At 39.1% G+C, this 14,519-nt stretch overlaps 1 protein-coding gene across 1 annotated transcript in view; it reads left to right on the top strand.

Annotated features, from left to right (window-relative positions):
* Positions 1-14,519, top strand: part of GK5 (glycerol kinase 5 (putative)) — a 135,244-nt gene that overhangs the window by 1,267 nt on the left and 119,458 nt on the right. The window contains exons 2-3 of the mRNA XM_006869869.1: positions 10,405-10,498; positions 13,589-13,664. Coding sequence (XP_006869931.1) covers positions 10,405-10,498; positions 13,589-13,664 — 170 coding nt within the window. The remainder of the gene's footprint in view (positions 1-10,404; positions 10,499-13,588; positions 13,665-14,519) is intronic.

Below are 14,519 nucleotides of genomic sequence, written 5' to 3'. Positions count from 1 at the left end.
GGTTCGCAGCCCGATTCCTAACCACTACGCTACCAGAGCTCCTTGCAGCGCCACATTGGATAGTTATTATTACTAGGTGAAATCCAGGAGAGTTATGGTGATTCCATGTGGCAGAGTGGTGGTGGTAGTGTGCTGTGGAGTCGCTTCTGACTCATAGCGACCCTGTACAGGGTTTCCGAGGCTGTAAATCTTTACGGGAGCAGAAAACCTCATCTTTCTCCCAATGAACAGCTGGTAGTTTCGAACTGCTGACCTTGAGGTTAGCAGCCTGATTTGTAACTACTTCCCAGAGCTCCTTATGCCGCAGAGTATAATTACCAATTAGGGTTTTTCATGGGAAGCAGAAGTCGCTGGGTGGGTTCAAACCACTGACTTAATCATCTGCAACACTAGGGCGTCTAGTCACTTCCGACTCATGGTGACCCTGTAAATCTTTACAGAGCAGCTGGTGGGTTTGACCTACTGACCTTGTGGTTAGTTGTCCAATGGTTATCCACCAGGGCTTCTTCATTGGATAATAGTGTTCTTATTTGCTCTTCTTTTGAATGCCAGTAGCTCTGGTAGCGTAGTGGTTACGTATCAGGCTGCGAACCTTAAGGTCAGTGGTTCGAAACTACCAGCTGCTCCACGGGAGAAAGATGAGGCTTTCTACTCCCGTAAAGATTTACACCCTCGAAAACCCTGTACAGGGTCGCTATGGGTCAGAACTGACTTGACGGCACTTAACAACAACAACGTATTTATGTTAGAGGAGTTAGGAAGGACAGGAGCCATTAGTTACGTAAGTTGTTCTCAGCACTGGCCTGCCGTATTTTTTGAGGTCCCACCTCCCCAGAGGTGTTTTTCAGCAGCAGCAATTCAGGAGCACCTCCAACCAGGGTATGAGTCTTTAAGTAGTGACACCTTTGATCATTTGTTTGGAACCAGGACTGTAATGAGAATCTATAGCAGCTCCCTGCCCCTTTCTCAGGTAATGTGCAGAAGCATTACATACCCACAGACACCTGGATTCCCTAGCCAACTTTAGAAAACAGATGAAAGGCCGGCTGTCCTTCAGAGACTGTGTGCACTTTATCTTTTTATGAGTGTTTAGCACAAACATAATGATATTTTCACACCAGTCCCTCTAATTCTAGACATAAAGTACCTTTATTTTAATGCGCTTTACAGTTGAGCGCTCACAGAGCAAATTAGTTTTCCATTCTATAGTGTGTACAAAAAGTGTTTCATGACATTGACTGTGTTGTCCACAATGTGTCAGCCCTCTTTCCATTTCTACCTTGGATTCTTTATTTCCTTTCCTCCAGATTTTCTATCCCTTCCTCCCTTATTATCTTTGCTTTTAGACAAATGTCTTTTTTATCTTGAGTAAATGATTGTTCTAAGGAATAAATAAATCTCAGGTACTGTGATTTATTTTATGGGCCTGACTATTGTTGCCATTTTTCTACAAACTTGCTTTAATTATGTCTTTAAAATTGTTGACCTGCAGTGAATTAAAAATTAAAAAACAAAACTGGTCCTCCACTTCAGACAGCCACATTCTATAAGAAAGAGGGTCTTATCAGTCTATGTTACTACTCAGCATTTGGTTAATGATTTCGTGGTTGCTGAAGAAATAAAACCTAATGACAGTTAAAGCATTAGGAATTCAGTTTGCTTCATGGGACCCTATGGATTAGACACAGAACTTGATTGTACTTATCTTCTCAAGTGAAAATCACAGCTCTACTAATATGGTAAGGAGCTCTAGTAGCGTAGTGGTTATGAATCGAGCTGCAAACCGCAAGGTCAGCAGTTCGAAACTACTAGCTGCTCCACAGGAGAAAGATGAGGCGTTCTGTTCCTGTAAAGATTAACAGCCTCGGGAACCCTGTGCAGGGTTGCTATGAGTCGGAACCGACTCCATGGCACATAACAACAACAACAACAACTAATATGGTAGCATAGTGGTTATGAATCGGGCTGTGAACCGCAAGGTCAGCAGTTCGAAACTACCAGCTGTTCTGCAGGAGAAAGATGAGGCTTTCTGCTCCCGTAAAGATTTACAGCCTCAGAAACCCTGTACAGGGTTGCTGTGAGTCGGAACTGACTTCATGGCACATAACAACAACTAATATGAAGGAAAGAATATATACTAGAAACCTAAAACCTCTTACTATCACATTTGCTTGATATTGCCAAATAAATGGCTTTAAAAAGAAAAAGAAAAAAAAAATCACCCTCAGGAGCAAGAACAAAAAAAAAAAGGTTTGAGCTGAAGTTAAAGTCCCAAATACAAACAACTTTTTAAAACAGGGAGCTGTGTTAGGTTTCTCCTAAGACTATACTTTTATTTCTGATGGCATTCATTGTTTCTGCTTAATAGCACAGGTGAACTTTTGGTTTTTAAAAAATAATTTGTGTTTTAAAATATTTCTTTGAATTCTTCAATATTGGTTTTAAATACTAGAGTGGTATTCAGTGTTAGTAAATATTTGATATTTTAATGTTTAAAAATGAAGAGTTTATTATATTCCCCAAGTGGAACATGATGTAATTGTGAGAAGCTATAAAACATGGTAACATCTTGGTTGGAAGAACAGGACAGACAGGCCACTCCAAAATGAACAGTACAGTCAGTATTCAGTACTGTGTGCCCTTTGTACATTTACAAAAACTGGCCTAACTGCTTGTCTTTTGTTTTCATCAGCAAAACAAATTTTCTTCTTAACTTTGATTATCTTCTTCTTCTAATTTTGATTTGATCTTCCTTTGGTAGAAAAGCACATTTCATGACTGTGTCACGTTTGGGGCTGGTGAGCTATCCGACTGAGTTGGTGGAGTGGGGGGAAGTGGCTCTGAAGAGGTGTGAGCTCCATCTTTGTATGTTAGTAGCAGGAACCATCCATTGCAGAAGCCAGCACAGAACTCACCCTTTTTCTTTCTGTCATCATCAAGTCTGAAGCTTTGTAGGATTGAAACAATGAAGTCACATTGATTGCTTTTTAGGAGCTGGAGAAAGGAGTATTACAATAGTCATGAAAACAGTCTTGCGAATAAATGACAGGAGTATTATTTGGTGGAAGGGCAATGGATTTCTTTAAATCTGTTTGTTTCTGATGACCTCACTGGGGAATAATAGATTTCTTTCTTCACATCATTCTGCATCACTCTGTACTTCCCACATTGTCACTGTTTCCTCAGAGTTCCTTTATCTTGTTTACTCTGGCTGTTTCTTGTATTTAGAGGTTTTCCTTAAATGGCGATCTTGGTTATTTTTTCATACTTTCAGTACTTGGCATACCTGGTATCTGCAAGCACAGAACTCATCTAGTTCAATGCCTCCAGAGAGTGAAGCTCTTAGGGACTTAAAGAAGAGAACTGGGGATCCTTATAAAGACTTTGAACCAGTACTGTGTTAGTTGGATCTGGCATCCCAGCCTTCAGAGATACTTGGTTGTTGTCATTAAGTGCCATTGAGTTGGTTCGAACTCAGAGCGACCCTGCATAGATTTTCCGAGGAGTGGCAGGTGGGTTTGAACCACCATAGTTTTCTGTGCTTATCCTATAGTGCTACACTCGGAGGTGCTTAGTGTCTCTAAAGTCTGCTTTCTGCTTATGGGCATTACTCTGAAATTTTTTGATAATTTCTTTCATGCACCTAATATTTATGGTGTACCTCGTGACACAATGGTTAAGTGCTGGGCTGCTAACTGAAAAGTCAGTGACTCAAACTCACCAGCTGTGCCATTGGAGAAACGACTTAGTGATCTGCTCCTAAGATTCAGTGTGGTAAAGCCTATAGGGCCATTCTACTCTGTCCTGGTGTGGCACGATGGGTTAACATGCTGGACTGCAAAGTCGGTTTGAACCACAAGGTCTGTGGTTCAAGCTTATCAGCCACTCCTCAGAAACCCTTTACTGGGAACCGACTAGATGGCACTTAACAACAGCAATAACTCTGTCTGTCCTTTTGTCAGAATTGAATTGGCAATATATAACAACAAGCCAAAAGAATGAACAAATCATCTTAGAAGAAATAAACCGAAATGTTCCCTAGGAGCAAGAATGGTGAGACTTCAATTTAGGCCTATTATCAGAAAAGACATTATATTTGGTCAAGTTTAAGGCCAGTGAAAATGAGGGAAGCCCTCAGTGAGATGGATTCACACACTAGTCCCAGAAATGGACACAGATCACCATCTACGTGGGTGGCCATGAGTGAGAGCTGACTCAATGGCAACTTACAACTCTGCGAAGGTCTAGGCATTCTAGGTGCTTTGTTGTTGTTAAGTATTGTCAAGTCAGTTGTTAAGTGTTGTCAAGTCAGTTCCAGCTCATAGCGACCTTCTGCATGGTTTCTGAGGAGCAACTGATGAGTTTGAACCGCCAACCTTGTAGTACAAACTGACCTGAAGTTGAGTGCTGATCCTATAGCACCACATCAGGACTCATTGTAGGTGGTACAGAAGAGAACAAACATATAAAAGAGGTACATTATTCCTCCTTTCTGGGAGCTCACGTTCTAAGGAGTAAGCATAGTGACTCTAGTTGTATGAGTCCTGATGTGGTTCTGTAGGGTAAACATTAGACTACAATGTTTCCTTCTTGGAAACCCTATACAGGATTGCTATGAGTCAGGACTAAGTCAACAGCTCTTAGTAACAACTACAACAATATGAGTGCGATGTCTCTATAGGATAAGCTCTAAACTGCAAATCACAAGGTTTGCAGTTCAAGGCCACAGCCACTCTGTGTGAAGAAAATGAGACTTTCTATTCCTGCAAAGATAAACTGTCTCGATCGAACTCTGGTTTTATAGGAGTCCTGCTGTGGTGCTGTAAAATAAGCACCGGACTGCTAACCTCCAAGGTCAGTGGTTCAAACCTACCAGCCACTCCTCGCAAATCCTTTACAGAGTCGCTATGAGTTGGACCTGATTCAATGGCTCTTTAACAACAGCCACAACATTCCATGATATGAATGTACCACATTCGTTCATGTGTTGAAGTACCGGAGTTGTTTCCAGGTTTTGGAGATTATGAATGAGTATAGCTGCTATAAACATTCATTTGTGTACAGGTTTCATTTCTGTAGGGTAAACACCTAAGAGTGGGATTGCTGGGCCATATGGTAAGTAAATATTTAATTAAGAAATTGCCAAGTGTTTCCAGAGTGATTGTACCATTTTACATTTCCACCAGTAAGGTCTCAGAGTTCCAATTGTCTTGCATCCTGGCCATCACTTGGTATTTTAGTATTTGTTTATTTATGCTTTCTAATAATTGTAGTGGTGTGTCATCATGATTTTAATTTGCATTTACCTAATTGTTAATGACATTGAATAGTTTCATATGCCTGTTTTCTATCCATATCTCTTCTTTAGTGAAGTGCCTATTCATATTTCCCCCCCATATTTTTGCTTTTTTAAAAAAATTTAAAAAAAATTTCCCTCTGTTTTCTTTTATTTTGTTTGGAGGGTGGGAGTATGTACACAGAAACACTCAGGAATATATAATAATTTAAACAACCAAAGGGCACATTCTGCAAGCCTGGCTCCTGGCGGCCAGCTCTCAGTTCCCTCTTTCCATGAATCTAGAGTCCCAGGTCTCACCACACTTCGGACCAATCAGCCCTTCCCCTTCTCTTTCTCTTCGCCAGGTCAATGGGAGGGCGTCTATGGAACCTTTCCCCCTCTTCCACTCACTAGTAGACCAATGTGGTCACCAGCAAGTTTACATGCCTGCTCATGTGTTCCCTTTTAGTTTCAGTCTTGGGGGGGAGGGGGGTTGTCCTAAAGGGACTTGATTGCTTGCTTTGATGGCTTCCTGGTGAAAAATGTGCTTGTTCTTGTAATAGCCAGTCATACTACCATTTTTGTTTTGTTTTTTACCTGCTGATCTTTCTTTCAAGATGTATCTTCTGTTGCTCTAACTGTTCCAGGCTGGTCTGCTTGTCCTTTTTAGTTGGAATGTCCCACGTCATAAGGTTCTGAATGGGGCTCAGGATTCTACCTAAGGTCCTATAGACTGTAAAGGCTCCTCAGGAAGCCTGTTTCACTGGACAAGTTGTAGAACCCCTTTTAGGTATTCCAGTCAGTTCGGTCATATTGTCAGAGGGGACCAGTCACTGGAGAAGGATATCATGTTTGGTAAGGTGGAGGGTCAGAGAAAAAGAAGAAGACCCCCAACGAGATGGATTGGCCAAGTAGAGGCATCGATGGACTCAAGTGTGGCAACAATAGTAAGGTTGGCCCAGGATTGGGCAGTGTTTCATTCTGCTGTGCATAAGGTCGCTAATGGGTCGGTTCCAACTCAATGGCACCTAACAACAGTAATCAGTTATAGGCTGAAGACGAGCTTACAAGATTTCTGTAATCATGTTTCCCTTTCTATCCCACTCAAGTATCTATTTTACAATAATAGGCAAGGAAACCAGTATTCATAAGACAGTCAAGCATCTTATTACTATTTCCCCTCTTCAGACTATGCCTCGATCTCTGTATCACAGAACCCTGTTGTCCCAAAGTTGAGTATACATCACTATTTACCTCTGTCCCATTCAGCCCATGCAAACCTGTCTCAAGAACAGTTCGGATGCATTAAAAACTAATGACCGCAGACCAGATGAGTTGTTGGATGATATCAAGAGCATCATACAGTCATGCAGGAAGAAAGCTGAAGGTCATTAAGAAGACAAGAAAGATTGAAAATCATTGACTTTTTTCTGTTATCTTCATTCTGCTGCTATTAAGCCTATCCAGTAAAAATTTAATTTTTATTATTGTATTTTTTAATTCTAAAATTTCAATTTGGTTCTTCTTTATATCTTCTGTACCTTTGCTGAGACTATCTGAGTTTCTGTTTATTTCAAGAGTGTTCACCCTTACTGTTTGGAGCTTTTTTATAATAGCTTCTTTCATGGTTTTGTTAGATATTTGGGTCAGCTTGGCATTGGTAGATATTGACTGTCACTTCCCTTTCCCAGCATTCCTAGACACATCCATTAATGGTTGCATACTGTAGCGAAGTGGTTAGGAATCGGGCTGCAAACCACAAGGTCAGCAGTTTGAAACTACCAGCTGTTCCGCGGGAGAAAGATGAGGTGTTCTGCTCCCGTAAAGATTTACAGCCTTGGAAACGCTGTACAGGGTCGCTAGGAGTCGAAACTGACTCCACGGCACACAGCAGCAACAGCAGAATTGTGATGTTATAGGAGTCCTGGTGTGGCACTGTGGGCTAATGCTTCAGACTGCAAAGCCATTTGAACTGCAAGGTCGGTGGTTCATGCTCACCAGTTGCTCCTTGGAAACCCTATGCAGGGTTGCTGTGGGTCGAAATTGACTCAACAGCACTTGACAACAACAACAATCCCATATGCGTTCAGATTTTCCTGTTTCTTCATATACCTTGTAATTTGGTACTGTATCTTGGACATTTTTAATATATTTTTATTGAGCTGAAACTTATTTAATGTAAGACTAACTATTTTGATGTGAGCAGTTCAGTGCCATTTAGTTCACAATATTTGCTGTCTAGTTCCATAACATTTTTATATCCTAAAAAGAAATCCCATGCCCTTAAACAATTCCTTCCATGCTATTGTGGACCTTTTGATACTGGTTACAGGACTCGTGTCTTATGTAAATTGTGTGAACAATGTTGATGTTTTACTTTTAGTAGGTAATTGATACAGTCGGGTTTAGGCTACAAGTTGTCGCCAGTGTTCTGTGAGTCATGATGTCAGTGTTAAGTTCTGTTTTCTAAATCTTTCCAATGCTGTTCAGAATTGTTCTGCACATATGTCATAGGCAGTGGACTGGTCCTTTTTCTGTTCTCAACATCTTTGATATGCTGTTTAGAATTACGTGGTCATGAGTCCAGGTGTTCATAGTACAAAACTCTGCGGGTTGGCTTTCCCAAACTCCTCCTTCTCTGAAGTAACTCTGGTACTTTTTGTTTCCCTTAGTCTGTCCTTCTTGCTCTCTCCTCTGGTCAGAAATCTGGAAATCTAGCTACCTCATTTTGCTGTTCACTTCCTGTTACTACACCCACATCTAATGCCAAGCAGTGGGAGCACACAGAGAGAGAAAAAAAAAAAAAACCATGATGATTATCATTAGTCATTATGAGAGTGCAAATGTAAGCCACAATGAGACACCACTTCATACCCTCTAGGATGGCTAGAATCAAAACGTCAGATAATAAGAACTGGCAAGGATGTGGAAAAATCACAACCTTATGCAATGCTGGTGGGAATGTAAAATGGTGAGACACTGACTGTAGAAAACAGTTTAGTTGTTGTTGTTGTTTAGTACCGTGGAGTCGGTTCTCACTCCTAGTGACCCTGCACAGGGTTTCCGAGGCTGCAAATCTTTATGGGAGCAGAACGCCTCATCTTTCTTCCATGGAACCACTGGTAGTTTCGAACTGCCGACCTTCAGGTTAGCATCCCAATTCGTAACCACTACGCTACCAAAGCTCCTGTAGAAAACGGGTTAGTGGTTGCCCTAAAAATTAGACATAGAATTCCTTAGGACTTTGCATTTCCACTCCTGGGTGTTTACCCCAACTCTTTGAAAGTAGAGATTCAAACAGATCACTGTACAACAATATTTATTGTAGCATTGTTCATAGTCAAAATGTAGAAATAACCCACTGTAGGATAAGTAAGCACTGGACAGCTAACCACAGTCAGAGACTGTACAGGCTTGCTATGAGTCAGAACCCACTTGACAATATTTAACAACAGCACCCAACCAATAGGTGGATGGGTAAACAATATGTGGTATATACACAGAATGAACTACTATTCAGCTATAAAGAGAAATGAAGTTCTTTTACATACTGTGACATGAATGCACTTTAAAGATGTTATATATTGTATAAAATAATCCAGACACAGAAAGGAAAGTATTGTGTGTTTCCACTTACATGAAATGTCTAGAATGGTCAAACACATAGACCAGGGCTAGGGAGGGAGAATACTGGTGATGGTTGTATGACATTATGAATGTAATGAAGGTCATTGAATGGTACACTAAAAGTGATTAAAATGGTAAATGTTATGTATGTATATTTTACCACAATAAAATGTAAAAAGAAAGAGCCATGCAGGGTCACCTCTCTCTCTTGGGGTCACAGCTCCTCTGGTCAAAGAGGGAATCTTGCTTTCCTGGAGAGGAAGCATTTTAGATGCTTGTAGATCCCACTGACCCCACTCTGACTCCTACAGCTATCCTTACAGGAGAATCCCTAGCAAAAATAAGTAAGGGGAGAGGCAAGTTGCCTCCAATCCTCTCTGAGTGTTAGGAGTTCACTTTTTTCTTCTGTGAGCCCAAAAAACACAAGAGCTTCTCCTGCAGTTATCTTTTCACTTTGGTGCTCGACTTCCATTTTTCTGGATGCTTTAAGTCTAGTCTAAGGGACTTGCTAGCTGCTCCTCAGAAACCCTATACAGGTTAGCTATGGGTGTGAACCAACTCAATGGCATTTAATAACAACAACAGGGAACACCAAAAGAAAAATGAGAGATGCCTACCAGTTTGGTGGTGCTCAGATTCTCCCCATCCCACCCGCTACTGTTGACATTTTATTTATTTTTATTTTTAAAACTTTTTCTTGTGAATTGAGTGAAGATTTACAGACAAGATGACCAGTTTTACATTCAACAATCATATACTTTGTTTCATCTCAATGATTGCAATCCCCTCCATTGCAACAACAGTTGTCCCACTTCCTCCCCGTGGTTACCCATGTACAAATATCCTCTTTCAGACTCATGTATTTGTGGGATATAGAACTATGTATCTATTCCACTCTTTCTCACATACCCATTCAGCCTGTGTCTCTGTTCATATATCAACACATAGCATAGTTGTTCCAAGGTGGTGTATATGCCACGATTTACCTCTATCCCCTTTAGCCCTTGCATACCTCCCTGTACTGTTTACCATTTATGGTCCTCAGATGTCTGCTCCCTGCCTTCTGTCCAGGCTTTAAATACATATTCAGAGAGAGACAGGTGGGTGCTTACTCCATGATAGCTGGTATCAGAGGTCACTGCTTTATTTTAAGAATTTTATACACATATAATTTTTTCTTATTTCTTGAAACCTTTCTTTTAAAGTGACACATCTTCATTTCAGAAAACTTAGAAAGAAAATAAAGATAAAGAAAAAGAAGATATATAAAATCATTGGTAAGTTCATGAGCTAAAGATGTAACTGGTTATTTTGTGTGTTTTTCTCTTTTTTTTTATCACACACACACACACACACATATATATTTCTATTTTAACAAGGAAGAGCCATTAGATAATAAATGAAATTATGCTGGTAATTATTTTAACTAGTCTTAAGACCCAGTTACTACTGACTTGATCTAATGTTGTTGTTACTAAATCTTTTCTTTTCGTCAATAGGTAGAAAGTCTTTATCCTCAAACTGGATGGGTTGAAATTGATCCTGATGTCCTCTGGGTTCAATTTGTTGCTGTAATAAAAGAAGCTGTCAAAGGTATTTGGATTTATAAAAATAAAAATAGTCCCTAAAGCATATTTTGTTGATAAGTAGGAATGTTTCTTCAGCTTCTGAATTATTTTGTGGTTTTCCTAAGGTATAATTTTGTATACATACTGTATTTTACTGGGGTCGCTGCTTGCCAGTTTGTTTGTTTTTAATGCAGATTTACTTTATTATGAAGACAGTGATAAAATAATTGAAAATATATGCACTGTAGCAAGAAGGAAAGGGTAGGAAACTATGTAGAAATCAGAAAATCTGTTTTTTAGTGGTTTCTTCAAAGCTGCACCAGAAATGTTCCTATTTCAGGACCTATCCTGCAAGCAAAAGTGAAGGAAATGGCAAAACTTTTAAATGTTGATGGAATCTCAGCATCTAACAGGAGCTCTGGTAGTGTAGTGTTTACGAACCATCTTGTGGGCTGTGAACCACAAGATCAGCAGTTCGAAACTACCAGCGGTTCCGCGGTAGAAAGATGAGGTGTTCTGCTCCTGTAAAGATTTACAGCCTCAGAAACCCTGTGCAGGGTCGCTATGAGTCGGAACTGACTCCACGGCACTTAACAACAACAACAACAACAACAGGTAGCTTCAGAATTTAAAAAAAGAAACAGAAAACCTGAAATTATTGCAATGTAGCTTGTAGGGAGTCAAATGAGATTGACAAAGACAATCAGAACTGGTTCACAGAATTTAAAAGAGCATAAACAGAAATGATCCTTAAGGCTTTGCAAGTGTGCAGGAGATTGTTCTATTTGATGGTGCCTTGAAATTGAAAGGGAGCAAATGCTCATGGAGTTTTCTAAAGGGCAGTTTACCATCATCTTGACCAAGTTTGCAGATGGGTGTTTGTTTGCCAGTTTTTATAGGGGACGTTTGTGGTTTACAGTGCACCAGGATCTATCTCTGAAAGGCAGGCAATCGCAACTGTGTCCTTTGTTTTAAGTTTTCTTTTTTCCCAGATGCAATGTGAAAGTTCGTCCTTTACTGGAGGTTCTAGCAAGTGCTGATTTGATTTCCACATGTACAAAATAGCAGAGGGCTATAAACAAAGTTACAGCGCACAGTTCCTGATCTCATGAGTTTACAACTGAATTACCTTCATTGTAAAATAAGTTTTTGTTTTGTTTCTTTCTGTGTAGGCACTTTTTATAAAATACCGCCCTGTCCACAACTGTGTTCTAAAATTTTTGCTTTCAAGAACATTTTCAAAGATGATTTGGTAAATGTAAATTCTAAAAGAACTTTTAGGTCATTTTTTTTTTTTTTTTCCTGGCTGAGTTGCTTCTCCTTTATACCTTTCTATTTTGAAATATTTCAAAATCTGTTTTTTAAAACTTGCCACAATAGTACAGTGAATACCTTTATACCCGTTTACTAGATTCACCTGTGTTTTTGCAGTGTTTACCATTCTGAACAAATTGTAATTATTTCCTGAGCCATTTGTGAAGTTGTTGTAGACATTACAACCTTTATTCCTTCAGTATTCTTTGGAAAGAATGGATATTCTTTCATGTAACTGCAACCTGATGATCAAACTTAGGAAACATATTACCAATACAATACTGGTATGACACAGTAGGATGAGCACTGGACTACTTAACCACAAGGTTAGTGGTTCAAACCATCAGCTGCTCCTTGGAAACCTTACACAATGCCACTGTGAGTCACAACCGACTCACTGGCACTAACAACAACATTTTATAATGAGCCCTGGTGTGGTGCTATAGGATAAGCACTGGACTGATAACCACAAGGTCAGCAGTTCAAATCAGCCAGCTGTTCTTGGAAACCCTATATATTATTACTATTAATGCTGACTCAGTGGCATACAATACTTTTCTATAGTCAATCTTCAATGTTCTCTTCTTGTCTTGATGTCATTAACAATTTAACAATTGATGTTTTTATTTAAAAATCCAGGATCAAATCAAAGATGAGGCATTGCATTTAACTGTTAGCCTGCATAGTTTCCTTTTACCTAGACCATACTATAACATTGACAGTCTTCAGAAGTACAGGCCAGTTTAGTAGATCATCCCTGAGTCTGGGCTTGTCAAATTGTTGCTTATGATTAGATTTAGGTTAAGCATTTTTGGACATTGTTCTGTGTACATGACAATATGTCTTCTCAGTGCTGAAACCGAAGTTGTTTCAAATTGTCCCAGTAGTGGGATAAACTACTTTTCAAAAGAATATTTTTTAAAAGCACTCATTGCTGAAGTATATTTTTAAAAATTTAAGGCGGTAGGGGGTGTGGTCATGTTTTTATTTGCCATCTAGCATAAGTCTGTGGAAATTAAGATCTCAACTTTAGTAAGTATGATATTTTTCCTGGGGATTTTCCTTCACTGCCATCAAACAGCATCTAGTTGGGTTGATTGTTGCCTAAATTCAGATCCAATCTCTTAGTATTATGAAGAACAAAACACAATCTGACTTACTTGGAGTAGTGTTTGCTTATTTTTTTACATTTTGAGTAGGAAGATCATTTTCTTATCATTAGAATGACCTTTATATTTCTTGAATAATAAAAAATCTACAAAACTATTTTGACAATGCTTTACAAGCTGTAGTTGTTTTGTTAAAATGTTAAGCTAAACCTAGGTGTTGTTCTTAAAGATTATATTGAACAGTTTCTTTTTCACATTGTAAAGAAAAGTGGCACTGACTTTTTTTTCTAAATGTTATTAATTTCATTGTTGTGAATACTCACAGAAAACACACTAATTCAAGATGTGCTATATAGTAATGCTGATCACGTTCTTCCAGTAGTGCAACTATTCTTGCTCTTCTTTTCTGAGTTCTTCCTCTCTCATTAATGTAGACTCCTTCCCTCTAAGCCTCCTATCTAGTCTTTCAAGTTGTGTTATCAATTTGGTCCCTTACAGACAATTCTTAATTGAGCATAATGCTCAAGGCAGACCTCTTTTAGTAGTTAAGCCTAAACCATTGCTTAGGATTCAGATGGTTTCAGGAGATATTTTTGGTTTAACATTTAAGAATTAGCTGTGCCACTGACTTTGTGTGTGTGTTTGTGCACCACTGGCTTTTAAGTACATGTTTTATGTATCTTTGCTTTTAGCTGCAGGAATAGAGATGAAACAAATTGTTGGTCTGGGCATTTCAACGCAGAGAGCAACGTTTATTACGTGGGACAAGTAAGTGCATTGTGTGATAAGTACTCTATTGCTGTGTTCATGTCACAGAAAATACACTGCTATGAAACCTGTTTGGGGAGTTTTACGTTTGAATTAAGAAAGGTTTACTTGCTAGAAGGGGTGATAATGAGCTGACTTTCTGGCTTATTAAAATATGCTCTCCGTATGCCATCTGAGGTTGACTTGTTTAAAAAAACAAAAAATAATATAAAAATGGCTGCTGTCAATAAAATTCTTCAGTCCTTTCTATTTGCAATAAGTTAGCTTTTTCCAGTAAGCATGGATTGAAATGATAAAAAAGGAACTTACACTTGAGAATCAGGGGAACTAGTGAATTATAGAAACGTAATACTCTGGTTATACTTTCTATTTTCAGTTTATACCAAATTAATATTTATGTGTTTATAAGCTGAGACCTATCACTTGTCTGTCAGTTTGTCATGCCCATCACTTGTCTGTCAGTTTGTGTTGGCCTGCATATTGCTGTGATGCTGGAAGCTATGCCATTTTAGATACCAGCAAAATCACCCTTGATGGACATATTTCAGTGAACTTCCAGACTAAGACAGACCAGGAAGAAGAGGGTCAGTATTTCTAAATGTCTACCCACAGAAATACTTATGAATAGCAGTGGAACATTGTTAGATATAATGCTAGAAGGTCAGCCCTTCGGGTTGGAAAGCACTCATATATGACTAGGGAAGAGCAGCCTCCTCAAATTAAAGTTGACCATGATGACACAAATGGAGTAAAATTTTTGGAACCTTCATTTGCTAATGGGGCACAACTCAAAATGAGAAGGAGCAGCTGTAAGAATCCATTAATAATCAGAGCTTAAAATGTACAAAGTATGAA

The sequence above is a fragment of the Chrysochloris asiatica genome, unplaced genomic scaffold (genome assembly GCF_000296735.1).
Source record: "Chrysochloris asiatica unplaced genomic scaffold, ChrAsi1.0 scaffold00136, whole genome shotgun sequence".
In the NCBI taxonomy this organism is placed as follows: Eukaryota; Metazoa; Chordata; class Mammalia; order Afrosoricida; family Chrysochloridae; genus Chrysochloris; species Chrysochloris asiatica.
This window is presented reverse-complemented; position numbering and strand designations above follow the sequence as displayed.